This window comes from Callospermophilus lateralis, chromosome 2 (genome assembly GCF_048772815.1).
Source record: "Callospermophilus lateralis isolate mCalLat2 chromosome 2, mCalLat2.hap1, whole genome shotgun sequence".
NCBI classification, from domain to species: Eukaryota; Metazoa; Chordata; class Mammalia; order Rodentia; family Sciuridae; genus Callospermophilus; species Callospermophilus lateralis.
The window spans coordinates 48,859,832-48,883,323 of record NC_135306.1 but is presented as its reverse complement, the minus strand read 5'-3'; the positions used below and the strand labels follow the sequence as shown (position 1 = coordinate 48,883,323).

General features: G+C 36.0%; 1 protein-coding gene across 4 annotated transcripts in view; it reads left to right on the top strand.

The window, feature by feature from the left end:
• The window catches only part of Focad (focadhesin), a 282,028-nt gene that overhangs the window by 30,243 nt on the left and 228,293 nt on the right, over nt 1-23,492 (top strand). For 3 of the 4 annotated variants that reach the window (XM_076843402.2, XM_076843401.2, XM_076843403.2), the window contains exons 2-4: nt 1,279-1,367; nt 4,130-4,204; nt 6,350-6,504. In XM_076843402.2, coding sequence (XP_076699517.2) covers nt 1,311-1,367; nt 4,130-4,204; nt 6,350-6,504 — 287 coding nt within the window. In that variant the 5' untranslated portion in view covers nt 1,279-1,310. Of the gene's footprint in view, nt 1-1,278; nt 1,368-4,129; nt 4,205-6,349; nt 6,505-23,492 lie in introns of those variants that run through there. The other variant, XM_077108651.1, reaches the window with a different exon arrangement.

Here is a 23,492-nt window from a genome sequence, read left to right as displayed (position 1 = left end):
GCTACATCCTCACTGAGCTACATCCTCACCCCCTTTTATATTTTATTTAGAGACAGGGTCTTGCTATATTGCTTAGGGCTTTGCTAAGTTGCTGGGGCTGGCTTTGAACTCATGATCCTTCTGCCTCAGCCTCCTGAACTGCTGGAATTATAGGTATGCATCATCATCCCAGGCAAATTCTACTTTTTAATTATGTTATAGTAAATAGCAATCTACACCACCATATTTTTCAAAGTAGTGTAATTTGTTGGTTGTGGTGCTGCATGGAGACTGGATAAATTGGGTTCTTTAGGAAGTCTCCTTATTAGTTCTTTGCCTTCACTTCATCATCTGCCCTCCTCCATCATTGCATATATATATTTTTTAGAGCCCAGTAGGAAGATGTGTAATATAAGTATTAAAAATTGGTGCTCATTGTATGCTTCATCCTTTTTTTTTTTTTGCACATTAGCCATAGGGCAGAATTTTATTTAAAAGGCTAGTGGTTCAAATACTATTGCTTGAATATCTCTGGTACATATAAAATTTACTGTCTTCTGAGGTTTATACACATAAGCAAAGGAGCTGAGGCCAGCTCACAAAGGGATATTTGATCCTCAGTGACAAGAGAAGCTAAAAGTGCATGCTTGCAGGAGTAACCTATTGGATTTATTTGGACCATATTCCTACCACCCCTGACAGACACAAAAAGATCCAGATAGGAACCTGGCTTTCCACACAAAACTCTGGCTTAATTAACTCTCCTTTCTGCAACTATATATCTCAGTTAAGAATAAAAAAAGTCTGTCTTGATTAAGAATAAAAAATTCTGTCTTGATTGTTCTTTTGATGTGTGAGAAAATTCACAAGCGTCACACTTTTCATTAGCAGTTGGATTAGTGCTTAAATGAAAGCTTGTGCCTAAGTGAGGCACCCTGTAAACAGTTCTCGGACTGTCTGACTCTCCCTTATATGTTTTGAGCCATAAAAGGATTACATTCTAGTTCAAATGTGGGGTGAACTTTTGGATTTTTTTGGGGGGTGGTCATGGTGTGAACTCATCTGTTTCAGGATTAACTCTAATAATGGCCAAGAGCTGCTGGGCTTTATCAGTTGTGCTGTTGAGTGCTGAAGTGGTCAGTAAGGAATGTTGTGTCAAGGGTTACTCTGCAGAGCTTTATTACCATTGCTGTCTTTGGAATGAATTACATGAATTTCATTCATGTTATTTGGGGAATAATTGGTTTGAACTCCAATCCAATTGGAAGACTAATAATTATTTTTTTGCTTTGGTTACAGAGCCTGCATACATACATGTAAGAGAGGCAAAAATGTCAGAGGATATCAGAAAAAGGTTTGATTTTCCAAATTCTCTTATCCAATCACAGGTAATTTTATTTATTTATTTTTCATGGTCACAAGTGACCTTTTTTGCTGGATGGTTAATTGAACTTTGTTATTTTTAACATTTAATATTTTAAATAATATTAATACTTAACATTTAATATTTTGTTCTACATATAGAGATTATTTTACTAACTAACTTTTATATGTGTTTATTTGAAAAAGTATATTTGAAATTTCAAATATTTAAAATTGACCAATCTCAGCTTTTATTTACATCATACTTGTCTTCTTAGAGATAATAAAAACCTTGATTAACTAGTCAGCTTCTGAATATGTATGAATGGATTTTTTATGTCTATAATTAATTATTGGGAACAGAGGTAAAATGGTTATATAGCCAAAGAATATAAAGATTAATATTTAAAATACATATATTTTATCTCTCTGCAACTATTAAGAATAATAGATTTTTATAATAATGCTATTCAATAATTAAAAAAGCCTGGATTTAAAATTTGATCCAACTATTGAGGCAGAAGACTGTGGTAATTCATTTTAGAGAGTTTTTCTGTAATGAAGATGAATAGCTAAAAGAAAGATGGCTAACTAGATGCACTCTGGTTAATCAAGGTTCTAAAATGCTTGTTGTCTTTTCCTGGGAGAATAAAGCTATAAAGCCAGCCTGAAGACTTACCCATGGCCAGAGCAGCATCTTGGATTCTTTCAACAGCTCACATCGGAGAGGCCCGCTGTGGGAATTGACTTAGCTGGGTAGTGGGGAACCCTTCCATGAGGAGTAGGACACTCCTTATGCAAGATTCCCTTCTACCTGACTGGGTTGGAGTCATATCCTGCTCTGTACAGCACAGGTTCTTGCCGTGAAGAAGACAACGGAGGCTTCGAGGACGCTGTCCACAAAGTTTATTTTTCTGTGCTAGGGGTTCCTTGATAGATAATCAAGAAAATGCCTGTTACTTTTAAATTAAGTGAAAAGCGTATGTGTATTGTATAGCATAGAATGTCTGTTTAAATTCTGTTGTGGAAGATTTAAGTAACAATGTCAACTGAATTATCCTTGCCTTTTGTGTTTTCAAATCAATTTAGGCTCTATCTCTGATTTGTTAGAAGATGACTTCAAAAATACATTAGAGAAATTGAACCTGGTGGAAGTGGGGGATATATAGAATTAGGCTTATTTTCTTTTAGTCCTTTTTCTAATATGAACTATAGCTTTTTTTCCCCTCTGTTGCATTTCATTGGTTTTATTAGGCTCTTGTAATTGTGTCCTGTCCTCTGTGAATTAAGTTCTTTTTACTATTCTTTTGTAACCACTGCTCAGTGTTCGCACCATATTTCATTGATTCACACACTTTTTTTTTGCATTTTAGCATCTTTGAAATTGGATGGCATATAGTCATTGATGGCAGCAGTTGAGATGCAGTTGGTGCTGCCTGCACATTTGTGAACTTGGCCATGGTTTTCTAAATGAGTCTCAAAGAGCTCTTTCATTAATATAAAATCAAAATTCCAAATTATAAGAAGCATTGTATATTATAGATTAATTGGCACTGTTTTTATTTTTGTGGTATATAAAAGAATGGTTTATCTCACAGCTGATGGCCAGATACATTCAATGAAATATGGTATACTTTGTGAAACAGAATCTAAAACTACTCACTGTTCATCAGTTCTTGGTATTATCCTTTTGCTAGGAGGTAAGAGTAAATTGAACTAAAACTTAAAATTCATGTAAATTGAGTGACAAGTTTTACAAAACTGAGCCCCTTAAGCATTGAGGTCTTAAATGAGTTCCTGTGTTTGAAACACACACACACACACACTCACACACACTCACACACACACACACACACACACACACACGAAGGGAGTGGGTGTTGTGTTTTATTTGAACTTCGCTGGAAACTTTGCAAGACTGACAACTGTTTTCAGCTATGTCATACATGGCCTCAAGTATAGAATGATAGTTGTTTCAGTAAAGATTTCCTCAACCTTCTCAGAATGACTATGATTGTTGCCAGCATACTGGATCCCATACTGGGAGTATGAAGATGAGGTGGTAGGAGGTAACAATATTTATGTGTTTATGTAATCAACGCCTCTATAAGAATTGTGAATTTAACATGGGGCTCTTTGACTAAAGCAGGATATGGGAAAATTTTAGAGAGATTTATGAGACTGAATTTTTATTAAAAGGCTGGAACCTATGATAAAATGATAATGAAATAAAAAAATAATAGGCCTACAAGAGAGGGAGAATGGCAGTGAGAGAGGGGAGATCTATTGGTTCAGGTCTGTATGGGCTATAGTTGTAAAGATAGGGATGAATTTTTTCTCCATCTTCATTAAAGGTATGATGAAATATGACAAATTTCATTTAGATGCAGAGTTGATTTTAAACATTGTGAGGGTTTCTCATTTGTCTCATGATTTAGTGGATTAAGCAATCTGAAAATATATTGTATCACTACATTACAGCAATTTGAATTGAAAATCTGGCAATCATTTTAAAAACATGAATTATAGTTTGCTTATTGGTAATCTGGGATAAAATGCCTACCTTTAGGGTGGTTCTGAAGAATAGAATTTATGTCTGCCGAGTGCTTAATTCAGTGCCTTCTGTGTTGCACACATTCAATCGAGGGAGAACTTGTTTATTACCAGTTGGCTCCCTGGCATATGCATTATATGCACATAAACTAGTATTGATATCTGATACTTTCAGGTGCATTATTTGCAAAGAACTTCTGAGAGAATATATTCATTAATTTTGTTTGTTTTCTAGGCTGTGGGTCATCTTATTGCTGCAGTCCTAAAGGAAAATGGCTTTTCAGGAAAGATTCACCAATCCACCAACCAGGTCTGTCTTTAACTTTGTGCTTTAATTCTATTGTAATATTTGCACAAGCTGCATCACAAATGCACTGGTCTTGTTTCCCTTATAGTTTAGGTCCCCAAGGAGATGATTTTGAATGGTGAGAACTTTATTGCCTGTTTTGTATTTTTCTTTTTCTTTTTGATTGGCTATGTTTTTACTCTATAGCATTCTTTAAAATTTTTAAATTTATTACAAGAGACTCTAAGAGTGCTTGTGGAGAGGGTGAAGGGGAATATTCTTATGACTATTAATAAAGAATGGTGGGGTGGAATGAGGAAAGCCACGCTTTAGAGAAAGTTACTTCTGAGGAAGTATTTTTGGCAAATAGAGAAAATGAACATAGTGGTTTTGTTTGGGTGTAAGAGATTTCTCATGCTTCAGGTCAGCCCCACATATTAGTCCAAAGTTGGAAAGGTCATGCCTTGACACTGGGACTGGGAGGAAAGCTTCCATTCCATACACAGGGCAGGTGAGTGCCCACAGCTGAAGCACAGCTTGAGATACTGGGACATAGCACTTGGGCTTTGGTTGGTCAGTGTAGTGTATCTTGATGTGCTGGTTAGGAATCTCTGCTTACAAGAGGTGTGCTGGGTGCACTTTGCAGAGAACATGGGTGATGGAAATAAGATTTTTTTTTTTCACAATAGAAATAAATTAATTGCTTTTTCTCCGCATTCTTTTTGGTCAGCTTCTTTAAGTTATATTTCTTTACAGCTTCTGCTGACATGTGGAAGTAAGTGTAGGGGCATGCTTCGCTAATTGGCATTTATCTGGCATTTGTATGTACTCATATAAATTAGGTTTTCTGAGAACCCTGATCCTAATCCCGCCTATAATCACATTATGTACTTTGAGAAGATCTAGTGGTTTTACTTAAACTGCCAGGATTTATTGAATGTCAAATCCCTGTAACTAAATGTTTCCTCTTCTACTAATAAATGAATGAGAACACAGTATTACCTGAGGCAACAGTTTACTTACCCATTTATTTTCTCTTTCTGGCCTTAGTAATGGAGTAATGACACTTAGAGCCCTTTGATATTGTCCATACAGGTGAATAGGATTTTCTTCTGAATAAAAGAAGAAACGGAATATAAACATTTCCTTCCTGCAGTGACTGATTTTTAACTCTATTGTTCTTTTAATACTGGGATCTGAAGACTGAAGAGGCTCTCAGCCAGCCATGAAGGGAAAATGGGCACAATATGTTTGTTGGATTCCATTCTGTTTGGAAGTTGCAATCTTCATCTTTTTTCCCCAAAATGATATATTTCCCTAAAAGGTTGTTTCAAGAGGAAGGAAAAATAGCTTCATTTTGAGTTCTTTTTTTTTCTTTAATAAATAAACAAAACCATGTGAAAATCCATATCTGACCTGGCCCATGATACTTTCAAATAAAGGTTTACTTTTATCAGTGAATCTTCTTTAGGAATCATGAGTTCCTGAGAAAGTTATAAAAGCAGCAGCCTGCTTTTATAGAGGTTTTCAAAATAAGATTTTATGTTTACTTAGGTGCCTGTCCAGTGCTTTTCTATCAAAGATGAATTTGCTGTGTGAAGGGAGAAAATTTAGTCTTCTTCTTGGGCATTGTTGGTAGCAATGGGATGAGAAGCTGGTGCATTGTCCTACTTTTCTCTGCTTTCTGGGCCCACATTAGACAAATTGTGGGAGGTGGTAGGGCACAGGCAACCATAGAGGTGGTCAAAGAGCAGAAACATTTTCTGAAAATGTTATTACCACTTAAGGCTTGAAGCATACGTAATATTTGGAGTTCAACTTAGGCTAACTGATAGGCTGATGCTGTTGGTGTTTGATTAAATGCCCTGTTAGAACCTGGGCTTGAGTCAAGCCTTTGCTGGGTTGTGTGCCTGATGTTAGATTATTACCTCTGCCTGCAGCTAGCCTTATTTTGCAACTCAGATACCAGGTGTGAGAGAGTTTCTATATCAAAACACATCCATTTGCTCTCTCAGAAAATCGACTTTAGTTTATTCTAGCAACAGAGTGACAACAGCTTGCTGTTGGTACAGGAAAGCTAGCCTACTGTGAACAAATTACACATTGATGAATGATGGTGTGTGTGTTTGCTGTTCATCAGTGTGTCTTTAATCACCGGTTTGATTTCAGACCCCTTCTTTGAACTTGCTGTGGGAGAAGTGCTGCAGTGACAGTGTGGTGGTTCGAACAGCCTGCTGCGAGGGTCTGGTGGCACTTGTTGCTCAGGATCATGCAGAGTTTAGCTATGTTCTCAATGGAATTCTCAACCTCATTCCATCAACCAGGTACTCCTTCTTCCGTGTTTGATCAGTTAACAATTTAAGCTTTCAGAAAAAAAGTTTATTAATTCCTTGTTATGGGTCAATATTGACCAACTTGTTTTTCTTTCCCTTAAAATGTGTAGAAAGATCATGCTAATTTAAACCCCATGATTTTGAATTTGTGGTCCTTTGCTGTATTTAAGTTTAGGGACTCTACTTAAATTTGTCATTGCTCCTTTTTATGGAGAAATTAACAAAGTATTTTATAATTCACAATTGTAGTAAAAATTTTTGACTTATTTTAAGAAAGATTTCCCATAAGAATTGGTACTATCACATTGGTACAGTTTATACACTGTATTGACAGTACTTGTTAGCCCTTGTCAACTGGAAATGTATATTAGAAAATGATAGCAATTCTTCCTTTTTTAAAATATCTTTATTAGTTATTGGTGGACTTTATTTATTTACTTGCTTATATGTGGTGCTGAGAATCGAACCCAGGGTCTCATACATGCTAGGCAAGCGCTCTACCACTGAGTCACAACCCCAGTCTACTACTTATGTCTTTAAAAGTATTTTGTGACTTGGGAATACCTTATCTCTGATTATTCCAAGTGAATAATGTTTGTTCTTTGAACAACACATTATTTTGTATAATTTATACATTCATTTTGTATAGCCATGTTTAGGCCATTCACAGATTGAGGGTCATAGATTCACAAAGGATAGAAAGGGCCAACCGTTCCAAGATGGTCAGACAGGAACATATTAGAAGCAGTGAACATCTCTTATAAAATGCTCTCTGAGGATTGGGGATGTAGCTTGGTGGTAGAGTGCTTGCCTGATATGTGTGAGGCCCTGGGTTCTATCTCTACCATTGCAAAAATTCAAACCAAACTAAACCAGACAACCAAACAACAACAAAACTCCCTGAAAAGGAGATGCCACTTTTTCCTTAAATAAATGGTCTTATAAAACACTAATTTTTGCCCACATTAAATCATTTGGACTTCTGTTTCTTCTAACTTTCACCCAGCTTCTCTCCCATTCTCCTCCATGCTCATTTTTTATTGTGATATTGTAGAACTGAGTGCTTAATCTTTTTTCTGTCTTCAGTGGGGAGGGAGAATGTCTGTAACTATCAGTCTGAAAAAGAAGCCTTCCTGGGCTTGAAGTCTATTGGACTATGTGAACTTTAAGCCTTTTAACCTTTCTCCATAAATTCTATTGTTTTATCCATTTTTCCATTTTTGAAGTTTTGGCTTTCCTATTAATTTCGCTGTCTGTAGTAGTTATAAGTCCAAATGCTGTGGCATGGTATGTGAATGCTTCTTAAATGGTTCTAGTCTCCTGGTCAGGCTACATTTCCTCCCATGCTTCCTCTGCTCACATGCATTTACTGCTCACTCTTCCTAAGCCTTTGTAGGGCTCGACTTCTACATGTATTCCTTCCCTTTCTTCTGATGTCGTCTTTGTTATCCTTCAATGGTCAGCTCAGACATCCTCCTTTCTGCCCAGACATTTCCCCCTTCTCACCTGAGTGACTTGCTCTTTCATATAAATAAAGAAACAAATATTGTATATGTATTAACTTGTATTTTAATACCTTGCACACTCATTGTACTTAGTTTGTGGCCAAACATTTCTGAATAAGAAAGGGTTGGGGCTAGGTTTGTGGCTCAGTGGTGGTAGAGCTCTCGCCTAGCATGTGTGAGGCCCTGGGTTCAAGCCTCAGCACCACATAAAGACAAATAAATAAAGGTATTATGTTCATCTGCAACTAAAAAAGAAAAAAAAAAAGAAAGGGTTAGATCATGACTAAAAACTTACTTATCTTCTCTCTTTCTGTTTCTATATACACTCTCGCTCGCGCATGTCCACACCCACACACAGAAATAATTTTAGTAGAATTCTATTGTATTATCATTAAAAAGTAATTTTGAGGAAGATTTCTAAACGATGAGAATTTTATGTATCTCGCTTATTGGTTGACCTTAAGCAAGTCACTTAGATTTTGACTTACCCCTTTTGTCAGATGTAGCTAATGATACTTATTCCTTCTATATAGTTTGCAAATACCTGAATACCTTTGTAAACATTGAGTCTACTTGCATTGCATAGTTGTATATTTATATTAAAGTATCAGCAGTTAAGGGGACCAGGGCAATGAATTCTATATATCTAAGGGGAAATTAGACCAGATTAGATTATACCCTTAATTTAAAAAAATTTTCTTAGAATATTATGCTGGTGTGGGATATTGTTCACACATCAGTAGAAATACATCTCACTATTGTAAGCTGCAAAGTATAAGCTTCACTAATAATGAATCTGCCTATCATCTGAGTATAATTGTCAGTAACATTATTTTTTCTTTTTCAAATTTAAAAATGTATTTTTTGAATAGGCAATATATTCACATTGGATATATAAGGCACAGTCTACCCCTGTCTTTGTCTATTAAATATTCCTTTTGGGACTATTATCTTCTTTCCAGACCTACTATCCTATGGTGGGACAAAGACCCTGTCTCTCTCTCTCTTTTTTTTTTTTTCCATAGAGCCAAAACTGTTACTAGATCTTATTGTCTTAAAAGATATTCTATGTACATATAATTGGAAATTTATATGTATGAGAAAGTTCATATAGTCTGACATGTTAGCCACAAAGAAATGTAGATAAAGTAGACCCTAACGTTATGAAAGTTGTTTTTTTTGAGGTGGGCTCTTGATATTGTCCAGGCTGGTTCTAAACTCCTGGACTCAAGTGATTCTCCTACTTCAGTTCTCTTGAGTGCTTGGACTACCCACATGTGCCACTATACATGGCTTCCAATTTAATTTTTAAATCGGTTTGGCCATAAACGTGTGATGTAAGTGCTAAGTTTTTCTTTTTGTTGCCAGTAGGGGTAATAATTATTTGAATGTCACAAAACAGAGATTTCTTCATTTGCTTTATTTCAAGTAACATAGCTTTTAGGTTTGTAGCAATCACAAAGACCAAACTTTGAACTGTTTTATGTGTTTTTTTTTTAAAGCAAAATGAGAATCAAATTTAAGAAACACAAGCTAATTAGAAACAGAAGAATCAAACAGCCTCCTCTTCCAAATGCTGCATGGGGAATTTTCTGAGACACAAACCATCTCTATCTTTGAGATCTGTAAGCAGGATGACTTTGGCAAAGACTTTTTGGGTCTTCAGTTTCTAGTATCTAAGTTCCTACTTGACTCGGGATTTCTCCTCTTAAAATAGAGGGTTATCAGAATCTGAAGGTACCTTGGGAACCAAGCTCCATTATGACTATTTATCTTTGATTTAGCAAAATAATTCTAAAACTTTGTCTTTCCATTTTGCTTGTCTTTGAACCTAATATCCTTCAGGAACTGAGAAGTGGGTGGGGAGAGAAGAAGCCAACAGTGTCTTCTATAGGATAGACATTTAGAAAATACGGCTTGTGGAGTTTTCTCAGCATTGTGGCAGAAATTGAAAGCTATAAAGACAGAAGGAAAAGTAGGTGAGATGCTCTCTTCCAGCTGTATTACCGGCTCTTTGGCCCTTTGCAGGCCTCCTTTGTAAAATGCCTTTGGAACAAGGCTGGAAACCCCCTCCCACTTGAAACCCAGCTTGCAATTTGCAAAACTTGGTTTCAAGGGTGCTTCCTTGTATAGTCTAACTTTGAAAAAGACTTGACATTTGCAAGTGCCCTGGTTGTCTAAACTTCAGGGAGTGGCTGGGAAAGTGTCTGGCTCTGCTTGAGAGACTGTTCTCTTCAAAGGAGCAGTTTGATGTCCTAGAGTGTTCTTGGTTCAAAGCCGAGGCAACATGAAACAATTGTAGACTAGTTTTTATAGCTTCTGTAAACAAAGAAATGGATTTAAGCCCTCTAAAATGTCCTTTTAATCAGTAAGGAAATTGAAAAAAAAAAAAATTCCCTAGGGATGGTGAAGGAAAGAAAGGGACCACAAAGGAAATACAGTAAGGAAATCATTATTACCCATTAAATGTGAATTTTGAAATTAACCAAAACTGAAATTAAAGTGAATGATATATAGTAGCATATACTTTTCTTGTCCTTTGAGGAATTACTTGTTTTGAGTTGAGATTATTTTTGGTTTAGTTTTTAATATTGAATTTATCCTGAGATAAAGATTCCCAGAGCAAGGAGTTTCCCATTTTTCTTTCCTTACGTATTTTCCCCTTTAACTGCTCACACAGCCATTGTTACAGTTGCTTAGTAACGGGATTGTGAATAAAGTCTTACTCTCTGTGGAACCAGGTATTCAGTGTTCAATATTGAGGTGTCATGACAGCCTGTAATTTCAGCTCAACTGCTTTCCCCCAACCCTTCTTCATTTGCAAATGTGCTTGGTAGGAAGGTTATGCTGCCAGATAAACTAGGCTAATATTTGATTTGTTTGCTTTTTGTGCTTCCAAACAGGGAAGGGACCTGTGGTTGATATATTTTGGGAATGTTAAGTGTGTTAAATGTGAGAAATTGAAGGGTATTTTTTAAAGTCTACTTTTTTTGGGGGGGGGGTTGGTAGTGGTGGTGGTATGGTACTAGTGATGGATCCAGGTTCTCATGCATGCTGGGTGAGTGCTGAACCACTGAGCTATACCCCAGCCCCAAGTTTACTTTTTAATGAAATGTTCTACAGAATATTAAATATTCCCATAGAGGGTCCTGACTATTGGATTTGTGAATCTTTGATCTTGGATTGATGAAAGTCCAATGATTAGAAATGTTTCTAAGAACTCTTCGAAGTGAAGATTTAGGATAATTTATTGAGAAAATACTTGTCTCTTGGGGTTTACTCTTACTGATGATCTTGTGCCTTGGGAAACTTAATTCCTTTGTTATCAGGTAGGAAATGCTGACAATCAGGCAGACATACTGTTCCTGTCTTGTTGTATTGCATTCTGTACTATTTATCTCCTTTCTCTTTATTTCTTTTGGCAGGAGAATAACCACCAAAGAAGGATGGATTTTTGAGGTTTCCTCCAAAGGCTAGGGAAGATGGCATGCTTTAATCTGCAGCTGGGGTGTCAGAGTATTACTTTGTGGAGATGGTTTCAGGGTTAATATGTACATTGATATCATTGCCTACTTAACTTTTATCAGAGGGTGAAAGAGTTATTAGACCATGCCCGTTTCCCCATCATCTTGTCTTTTAAATATTCCTTTTAGGCCTATTATCTTGTTTCCAGATGTAGTCCTTCCTTTCCCCCCAAATCCTTTTCTTTTTTTACTTCCTCTAAAATTCCAGAATCTCTCTGAATTCAAAGCTCATAAACAGGAAAGTGATTCCAGCCACTTTCCTCATCTAGGACATTCTGCCCTATTTTTGTTTTTTTCTTTTTTCAGTCCGTTGATCTGGCTGAAGGCTTTGTTTATCACAAAATCTTCCATTTTAAGAGTCATGTGTTTATGCTGAGATGTTCCTAGGTGATTTAAGAACAGTGACTACTGAACACATGTTACTTTTATAATGGAAAAATGCTTCAGAAGAAATCCAGCTGTTTTCTGAGTGAGTACACAGAACTTTTCCAAGCAAATGCTCAATAGCATTATATCTCTTAGGGTTTTTTTTTTTTTTTTTTTTTTTGTTTGTTTTTCCCCTAAGAAGTATTTTTTTTTTGGTCATTCATTTATTTAAGCATGAATTCCACAAAACTGTTTTTTTCCTTCTCTTCCTTTCTGTTTTTCATAATGTTACAATGAATTTAGACAATGATTTGATCATTAACTTAGTGTTTATCATTCACTTATTTGCTGGTGACTTTCTGTGCTTTAGGTTGCCCACTTATCCTTTTCAGGGATCTTTGATTCTTACTGGTTATGAAGAGACTTGGCCACATTTGTACCATTTGTTTCCATGATACATAGAGATGATCCCTTTTTAGGATGCTCTTGTTCTCTTTAACCTAAGCCCTTTTTATTCTATCCCTGTTCAAATGTGGGTACTTTGTGCCTCATATTTGATATATTTTGGAAGCAAAGAAGCAAACATTATTCACAGTCTTTTTCAAAGAAGACCAAGCATACATGAGCAGTATTTAGTGTTGTAATCAAGTGAACCACAACAAAAGAAAGCTGATACATGTTATTCATATGCACAATAGTGATCATGCCATTTTGCCTAGTGAAAAGCAATTTGCAAGAGTGGTTTTAATTAGTATAGTTTTTACAGCTTGTCACAAAAAAGCCTGTTTGTTCTATGTGTTTTGGAATCTTTAATATTATTATTGATCCATATTCCCTCATTGTAAAATCTAGGGGTTGGCACCTTTTTTTTTTTTTTCTTTTTTTGTGGTATTATGGATTAAACCCACTGTTCCACTGAGTTACAACCCAGCTTTTTTTTTTTTTTTTTAATAATATATATTTTTAGTTGTAGATGAACACAACACCTTTATTTAGTTTCTTTTCTTTTTTTAATGTGGTGCTGGGGATCCAACCCAGTGCCTCATGCATGCTCGGCAAGCGCTCTACCACTGAGCCATAATCCCAGCCCCCAGCTGTTTTTATTTTTTATTTTTATTTTGAAAAAGAGTCTCACTAAGTTGTCCATGCTGGCCTCGAACTTGCAATTTTTCAATTTCAGCCTCCCAAGTAGCTGAGATTATAGGCATGTGTCAACATGCCAACTAGGTCTTGGCTCTTATGCCCAGTGAAAATTAAGGTCCCTATTTGCATTTTCTCTTGCTACTACAATTGTGGCTTAGTCCTGAAGTCTCCTTCACTCTCTCTTAAAGAGTTCTTGAGTAAATTTAGTTTTTCTTGGCACCTGTCCAAGGAGGGACTTGTTCCAGCTGATCTTTATTGAAGAGCTTTTGGCATCAGGTTCCTGAATATGTTAGGAGCCTTTGGGCTACCAGTTAAAGACATTCACTTGAACGTTGAGCATAAAAGGGCAATTTTCTTTCTTTCTTTTTTTTTTTTTTTTTAAATGAAGCGTAGGGGGTGCCATAGGATCCAAAATTAGGAATCTCCCTTGACTTCAGAAAAAAATTGGATGTAGGCTGTGTATTTCATTCTGGTCACTTTCTGAAAACTGACTTTCTGTGCTTCCTAGTTCATAGGGCACCACTTGATCCTGGGTTTATCATTTCTTATGTATGAAAGATAGCCAGACTGAGAATTTGATTTCTTGGCCTCAATTACGGATTTCCAAGGACAGGGCCCAAAGTTGGATCAGTCAGCTCTGCCAGGGGCTGTGTATCAGTTTTCTTGAGCTGCTGTAACAAATGACCATGAACTTAAAACATGGTGGCTTAAAATAGCAAAAATTTATTCTTTCATGATTCTGGATGCCAGAAGACTACAACAAAGGTCTCAGTAGGATTTGTTCCTTCTTAAAGCTCTGGGAGAATTTGTTCTATGCCTTTCTTCTAGTCTGGTGGCTGCTGACAAGCCCTGGCATCCTTTGGCTTGTGGATGCATAACTACATTTTCTGCCTCTGAATTCTTATGGGCGATATCTCTGTGTATCTCTTTCTCAAATATTCTGTTTTTTTTTTTTTTTTTTCTTTCTCTCTTGTAAGGATACCTATTATTGGATTTAAGACTCACTCAAGAATACCTCATCTTGAAATCTGTTTTTTTTTTTTTTTTTTGGGTACCAGGGCTTGAACTCAGGGGCACTTGACCACTGAGCCACATCCCCAGACCTATTTTGTTTTTTATTTAAAGACAGAGTCTCACTAAGTTGCGTAGTGCTTTGCTTTTGCTGAGTCTGGCTTTGAACTCATGATCCTCCTGGCTTAGCCTCCCAAGCCTCTGGGATTATAGGTATAATTATATCAGCAAAGATACTATTTCAAAATAAAGTCACATTTACAGGAATGGGGGGTTAGGACTTAGAAGTATCCTTTGGAGAATACAAGGTAACTAACTATCAGCTGTGTCTTCATTGTGTGCAATATACAGTAAGCAAATGAGTTGAGAAGGAACATTAATTCCCCAAAGAGAGAGGAGACCTGAATGCTATTTCTGAGGAACCTTTTGCATTGGGATTGAACTTGAAGGAGAGCCATGACCTTGGAAATAAGTGCTGCTCATCCAGTTTAGATCTAGCCTTTGAAACAATCATGCTTAAGCATAAGTGGCTGAGGTCACATCTGTGTTGCTCTGATAGGGATAGAGGGAGGAGAGGTTGAGAAGAGAGTTGGTGTCAAAGATGACACTGGGATGGTGGGATACTGCATGTTTTATTTCCTCCTCTTCTTGGTCCAGATGTTTCTTAAAAAGTGTAAATGATATTTCCAAACAGGAATAATAATGGAAACAACCACTGCATTGGTTGCTAGTGGGAGGGGTGGTTAAGGGAGGAAACTAGCCTTCCTTAAGTATTAGCTGTGTGCATTCCTTGTGCTTTAGAACTTCACCTGAAATTCCTCATTGATTCTTCAGGACAGCCTGGTGAGGAGAGACTTCTTCATCAGTGGTATTGTGTTCTTCTGTTAAAAGACAAATAATATCTGATTATTTTCCTTTTTGATGATGTTAGTAGCCGTTGAAACTCAGTGACTAGGTCCATTAATTCCTTGGGTTAGGAGTTTCAAATGGTGACATTCTATTACTGTCATTTGTTTTTCTTTCCTTATTTCTTGATTTATAACTACCAAGAAAAACTTCCCAATATTTACTAAAAGGACAATTTGTAAAGGAAAGTTAGGATATATACATAATTCTTTCTTTTGTTTATTAAATTCCAAAACAATGAGTACTTTTTTTTTTTTTTTCAACAGCTTTTCCATGGTGACCTTTCTTTCATAAAAAAACATTAATGGGCTGGGGATGTGGCTCAAGCCGTAGCTCGCTCGCCTGGCATGCGTGTGGCCCGGGTTCGATCCTCAACACCACATACAAACAAAGATGTTGTGTCCGCCGAAAAACTAAAAAATAAATATTTTTTTAAAAAAAAACCCATTAATGATGGGTTGGGGCTATAGCTCAGTGAGTGCTTGCCTTTGGAGAATGCAAGTTAACTAACTCTCTACCAGCATGCATGAGGCACTGGGTTCGATTCTTAGCACCACATAAAAATAAATTAATAAAGGTCCATTGACAACTAAAAAATATTAATGAGCTCGTAGTTTAAATATTTTTGATATATTTTTCAGTTCTCTTTTCTCTTTTTAAACATCCTTTGAAACTATATTATTTTCCCTCTTTTTTTATACTCTAAACAATCTCCTTCCTTCCCTTCCCTTGCCTTCTCCCCCCCCCCCCAACTCTTTTTTTTTTCTTGTACTGGGCTCACACATGCTAGGCAAGCATTCCACCACAGAGTTATGTACCCAGCCCTTTTTTTCATTTTTGAGACAGATTCCACTGAATTGCCCAGACTGCCTGGAACTTGTGATCCTCCTGCCTCAGCTTCCTAAGTAGCTGGAATTACAGGCATTCACCAACATGCCTGGCTATTCCCTCTATTTTTTATGGCTGTTTTTTGGATATACTCTTTAGGAACATCTTCAGGCAGGGTTAAATAAATCTCAAAAATTCTATTATTATTCAGTGATCTTCATACATAATAAATGAGTTAAGGTAGAAGGGAGGGAAAGAAAATAGCATCTTTCCAAAGGTGGTTCGTGCTCTTATATCAAGTTACAGGGGCCATGTAACATTTCTGAAACTCTCTTAGGACTTAGATTTATCTATATGGTTATCAGTTTTCAACCGAGAAGTTAAAATTCTGTATATCATCTAAATATTCTCTTTCTTGTATTAGGAATCAAAGTAGGTTTTAATATTATTAAGTCCATGTATTAAATGAGAAAAACAAAACTCCAACAAAAAAACCTGCCACTTCCTTGCCCCAATAGGGTTGTTTCATTGCTTGATGATGTAAATGCATTATATTAATATTATTTTCCTTTATTGCAATTCCTTCACTAATAATTCCTTCATTGGCTAAATGTGTGATTTTTAAATGAATGACCCTGTGTAGCCACAACCAGTAATACTATCTGTACTGGTTTATTTAGTAAAAAACCAAGCAATGAATTTTGAAAATTAAATATATCAGATACTCTAATTTCAGTGTGCATGTGTAAAATTATGTCATTCCAAAACTAGAAATTACCTTGAGAGATCCTCCCTGGAGATGAGCAAGACAATGCCTTAGATATATGCATCCATGTGAGCCATGAACACATTTAGTGAGTTTCTTTCTTTCTTTCTTTTTAAATATATATATATTTTTAGTTGTAGATGAACACAAAACCTTCATTTTATTTATTTTTATGTGGATCTAACTTGTTGCCTCACATGTGCTAGGCAAACGCTCTACCACTGAGCTACAACCTCAGCCCACAAGTTTATTTTTTCCCTTGTTTTCCTGTGTTCAGTGCTTTTGATGTCATGTGAGTTGAGCAGGCATCATTGTTACACTCTGGTGTTTCTGCTGTAGAGGGGACTATGACAAGCACCTAGTTTTACATGTTCAAATGCGTTCATGAAACTATGCATATGACACTACATTCAGACCACATACAGTGCGCTAGAAGTGCCTTAATTAGAGGGCATTGACTTAAGTTATTAAGGAAGGCTTTCCCAAGGAACTAATGCCTAAGATGAGATCAAGGAATGTGTACGCATCATCAAGGCAAACACAAGAGCGCAAAACATTTCAGGTGCAGGAAATGGTATGTGTCCACTCCCTGTTGTGGAAGGAAAGATGGCTACTAGGAAGCCTAAAAGAATGCTTAGAGCAAGTGGAGAGTGGTTTGAGATGAGGCTGGGAAAACGGTGGGGGCCAGACAATGCAGGCTGTGATGGGTGATTGAGGATTTGGGTCTTTATCTGGGGTGCAGAGGAAATCTATTGAAGTATTTTATCTAGTGGGTTTCAGTGGTTCCAAAAAAAAAGCAATCTGGCTGCAGCATGAAGATACAATTGAAAGTATTAGCTTTGGGGTAGGCAGAAAGAGTAGATCAGGGAGATGAGCTTAGGTGGCTGTTGCTGATGTTCAGGTGAGAGTTGATGTCTGTGTCCACTAGAGATATAGATAGATTTGTGAGGTTTTTAGTGGGTGAAACATTTGAGATGGATTGACTATAAAGATGCCTGTGAGGGATCCGTCAAAGGAGACACCTTATTTCTGGTTTGATTTCTCTATAAGTAGATAGGGAACATTAGACGACCAGGTGTATGGGGAGAACAGAAGTTCAGTTTTGGACATGTTGACTATGAGGTGGAATTCAGATGCTGAAGTGGGAATAGCAGGATGTGCTTGTTATGTTAATGATATCCCCTGAACACATTATGCTATGAATAAGTCAGGCATAATATCTAATCAGCTTTTTTTTTTTTTTTTTGCCCTGATTAAAGTCTTGTCTTTGATTTGTTAATTAACTGTTCTGTGTACCTCAAACTCATACAGCCTGCTTGTCTGAAGGCTAATTCCAGTTCCTAAAAATGTTCTTTGGAAGCCTACTTTCTCAAATTAAATAACATGCTTTGTGTCTGTGCTAAACTGTGGCTGAAGATAGCTTCTAAATAAGACACTGGTTATTTTATTGTTTATTTAAATTTTACTCATACTATCTAGTCAGGAGATCAGGTAAAATCTTCTGTTTGTGTTCAGAAGTCCTTTCTCAGTTGAGATTATAAATTCCCCCCAGCCCTTTTTCTTTGTGGTATTAGGAGGTGGAGCCCACGGCCCCATGCATGCTGGGCATGTGCTCTACCACTGAGCTACACCCTCACTCCCTTTTCCTTTTTTAAACTAATAAAGTTGTTCATACTTTTTTGAAAATACAGACAGTGGCATTTCTAGATTGTCAAAGTAGTAAGTGGTAAAATTTCTTTGTATCATCTTATTTTATTTTTAAAAATTCACTTTTTATTTGATCCTGATGAAAAGTAAGAAATGGCAGGTCTGGAAAGCCTCAGCAATATTATGGCATGTGAGAGGTTCTCCGAAGTTCTGGCCTTGGTTTCCTCCAAGATATAAAGAAAGCTAGGGTGTCTGAACCCAGGTCCAGGTACATAGAGTTAGGGAATAACTAACTCTAGTGAAATTGGAATCCCATTTTTAAAAGCATTTCTATGCACATATACCAGGTGTTTAAAATTTGTCCTAAAGCTTGCTTCTCCACTTAATATGCAATGGAAAGCTTTCCATGTCACTATTTATCCATCTGTTTGTATCCTTATTAACAGGTTTGGAGTGTTCTATAATCAGATGTTTTATATTTTAACCATTTCCCTATTGGTAAATATGTATTCCGTGTGTGTGTGTGTGTGTGTGTGTGTGTGTGTCTATGTGTGGTACTGGGGATTGAACCCAGAGGTGCTTTACCACTGATCTACATCTCCATCACTTTTTATCTTTGTATTTTGAGGCGGGGTCTCCTTAAGTAGCCCTGGCTGGCCTCGAACTTGCATTCCTCCTGCCTCAACCTCCAGAGTTGCTAGGATTATAGGCATGAGCCACTAAACCCGGCTCTATTTCATTTTTCAAGATAACAAATGTAATGTGATATCTTCTTTTGATATAAGTGTTTAACTGTAGGATTGGTTCTAGAAGCAGAATTTATGAGGGAAAGGATATAGTCATTTAAAATTTTTATAGATGATGTGAAATTGCTCTCCATAAAGACTGAAACAACCTCACACAGCACAAAAATGCTTATTTCCCCATTCACTCATCAATACTGGATATGATTTTTTTGTTATTTGCATGTCTATATGCAATACTGGATACTGGATACTTATTTTTTTGTTATTTGCATGTCTATATTCTCTGCTTATTTTTCTATTCTATGACTTGTCTTATTTTGTTGCTTTTCTTGTTTTGTGGATATGAACCTTTTGTCATGAGTTACAAATATTTCATCTTAGACTCTATCTACCTTTTTCTCTTCAAAGACCGAAGTTCCTTGTAGTTTGTGTCTTTTCATTCCCTCAATTATTTCTTATGAATATGTTAAAAAACAGATATGATTCACTTTTAAAATAAACCTTCTTAAAGTGTTCTTAAATTCTTAAAGTATTCTTAAATTGACTGGTTTTTAGTATATTTATAAGATTTGTGCAATTACCATACATTATCTTTTTTTCCCTCTATGATGGTGATCATATATAGTGCTTCAAGAATGCTAGGTACGTGCTCTAACACTGAGCTATCCCCCCAGCCCTTTTAACTGGCGAACTTTAAGAAAAAAATTTAGAGTGTTATGTCTTAAACTATTTATTTTGTCCTCATACATTACACTTTTTCTTTTTTGTTTTTTGCTCCATTCAGGTTTGTACATGAGATTTCTAATAATAGCTGGGTGTGGTGGCACCTGACTATGGTCCCAGTTGCTCAGGAGGTTGAGGTGGGAGGATCACTTGAGCCCAGGAGTTTGAGACCAAGACCCTATCTCAAAAGAAAAGAAAACAGAGAGAAAAAAAGCTGATGCCAAATTAGACATTTTATTCTGATGGTATCTATTTTATAGATTTTGTTTCTTAAAATCTAAGCATTCATAGACTATTCTTTTTATCTCTGGATTTGAAAAATATTAGTGATATATATATATATATATATATATATATATATATATTTTTTTTTTTTTTTTTTTCCCCCCAGAAATCTTGCCTAGTACTACTGGTAGCCTTTTTAGTTTGAAGACCAAAGTCCAGTTTAAAAAAAAAAAAATTATCTTCTTTTTGATTTTTGCTTCTTTACTAGTTATGTTTCCTTCTAATTTTGATTTTTACCATTATTCAAACTATCATATCCTATTACTACAATCATATAGAATTCAATAAAAATTTTAAATTTTGCAATGGCAGACTTCACATACAGAGTAACAAAATTCTTGCAAACCAGAAAGTGGATTTTGTGGGGGGGAGAGAGAAAATAAATACTAGGGAGTTTTAGAAGTTAAGGTGGTTTGAAGTTAGTTTCAGGCAGATTCAGGGCTTCAGCATTTATTAGCTCTGAAAACTGGGCTTCCACAGCCTCACTGGTAAAGAGGGAAAGGTTATAATCTTTGTGATATAGTCTAAACATTATATTACCACAATATTTTGAAAAATAAACAGGTACTTTACTGATATACTTATCTAATAATAAAGCATGAAAGGTGAGTTTATTATCATGATTTTGGATTTTACAGATGGGAATGTTCAGATTCCTTGGTATTAAGTAGCCCAATTTCCCTAGTTTATTAGAGTTAAAGCAAGAGTTTAAATATAAATCAGTCTGAAACCATCCCTCTCAACCCACTTGAAATATTTAAATAATGAGAACAAAGGAGATCTAACATAAAGATTAAAAAGCTGGTGTTTATTTATCAGCCCTAGTTGCTTCTCTGAATTCCTTGGAGTTAAATGCAAATGAGATGTATTTGCGTTTTGCTTGGATTCTATTGCTTTGAGAAAAGAGTGGGGAATCCAAACTCTTTAAAAATCATAGGTCTATTATCTGTCCTTTCTAAAACTCCAGTTCTATGACAAATCTTAGTTAAGGAAAACTAACATAAGTAAAAAAAGTTTGCAAAAAAGATTTAATGAATCCATATTCTTGGAAGGAATTCAATCAGAAATTTAATCAACACAGATCATCTAAAATTTAACTAATCATTACACCCAAGGAGTAGCCTTGTGAGGTTATTAGGTGAGGCCTGAACTTCTTCCAGCTGTACAAGGAGTCATTTTAGATTAAATCAGATGTTAGAGCTGCTTTCCAGTTGCGTACACATTGAAGACTAGAAGATAGGAAGGCTTCTGAACATTTAGTGACTCTTATCCACATAGACCCCCTGGATAAGTCTCAAGTCAATACTGGATTTTTAGAACAGTTCACTCACTCAGTAATAATGAGAATTTGTCTGCTCAATATAGCTACAGGTCTGAGATTTCATGGTATCTTATAATATCTGGGCACAGGCCTGGTCAGAGACCTAAGACTTGTATTATCCTGAGATACTGAATTTCAAAGGGCAGGATGCAATTCTGAGAACTGGTGAGGAGCTTTAGAAAATTTACATATTTGGAGGAGTTGGGTCCCTTTGAGGCTTTGAGGAGACTATGAGCTCTGCTATCAGTGCCTAAGGCCAGACATTCACACCTAGGGACAGCTTCTTAATAAACTGGTGATAGAGTAGTTATCATTTCCAGGTCTTTGTAAAGGAAAGTGTTGTGAAGAATTATGAAGAATTTGATATAATTCCTCACAGGAAGTGAGGAATTTGATATAATTCCTTACAGTCCAGGATCCTTAGCTACAGAAAGATTCTGATTCTGTAAAAGTGAATGGATATAAAAATTGCAGAGAAGGATATGAATGTTGAGGTATCTTCTTCCGCAGCTTCAGAATAGGAAGAGACTAGAAACTTAAGAGTGTCAGTTGAGAAGGTACTCAGAAGCATCTCAGCAGTTCCAAAGGAAGAAAACAGGGCCATGTATCTCCCAACCTTCCTAAGACAGTCACAGTTCATTCTAGTTTTTAAAAGATCTCTTCTTTAATTTTTATTGAACCATGGTGATATTAACTATGACTATTTGAATGTGGCTCCTATTTTACGTAACCAACATAAAAATTATACATGATTTAGTGGCCATTTTGATCAAAGTAACATGGAATTGAAAACACTAAGTAGGGGATGTGGGCAAAGCTAATCTTTGAGATCATGAACAAGAGAGAATCTTTAAGGGAAAGGCTTCATTCAGTGTTGAGCTCTCTTTTCACCAAAGGATGCATACAGGAGAGAAACATACATGTGTGACACTGTCACAAATGATTAATTCAGGAGCCTACACTGTATGGTCATAAGGGGATCCATATGAAAGAGAAAACATACCATTGTTGAAAATGCTTCAACTGCAAGGAAACCTCAACATTCCCCAAAGAATTCACTTAGGAACTAAACCATATGGACATACAGAGCAGTGCTGTAGAATGGAAACATAACATGAGCCACAAATGCAAGCCACATATGTAATTGAAAATTTTCTTGTAGCCACATTAAAAAAGTAAAGAGACAGATGATGTTAATTTTTAATGCATTTTATATAACCCAACATATCAAACTTTATTTCAGCATGTAATCAACATAAAAATTATACATGATATTTTACATACTTTTCTGTTTTAAGTCTTTTATATATAGCATAAATTTTCCCAAGTATTAGAGATAGAATTTAGGGTCCAGCACATGCTAAGAATGTGCTTTACCACTGAGTTATATCCCCAGTCCTTTTTATTTTTTATTTTTTTTAAGTTTTATTTTGAGACAGGGTCTTGTTAAATTGTCCAGGTTGCTCTTGAACTGGTGATTCTTCTGCTTTATCCTTCCCAGTATCTGAGATTACAGGCATGTGCAATTGAGCCTGGCAATCCAGCATGTATTTTACACTTATTGCACATCTCAATTTGAATTAGCCATATTATTGATGCTCAGTAGTCATGTGTGGCTGGCTGGTATACTCTATTAGACAGTGCAGATCTTCTATGTGGTTAAACCTTTTGCCAGTTGGAAAACTTTAAATGCCATAAAAAAATTCATTCAGTGATATCTCACATAAATGCCCTAAATGATATCTAATTAAGTCAAATTCTTGTCCTAATGCCCAAAGAAAGTTAATAACGATTTGCATACTACTCCACTCTAAATAGTAAGTTGACATAATAATACATTTAAGGACTAAAGAAAGTGCTTAGTTTACAGTAGATGCTGAACAACTATTAATAACCATAATAAAAAAATAGTTATTTTTTTTTTAAAAACACACATACTCTTCTTTTTAAATATATATTTGTATGATTTCTTTCTACTTCCCAAGGGAGATCTGCATTTAAAAAGAGCAGGCTATTTTTTCTTTTTGATATATTCTCCTTCAACCACTTACAGAAAATAAGGAAAAAAAAATCAGTGTTATTCTCCCTTCCATTAATTCTCTTTTAATGGGAGTTATTTACTCTGGTTCCCTAGCCTACTTTTTTGGGTGGTTGATCCATTTCATATGACTGGTTACTTTTCATGGTCTGCTAATATTTATAAATGAA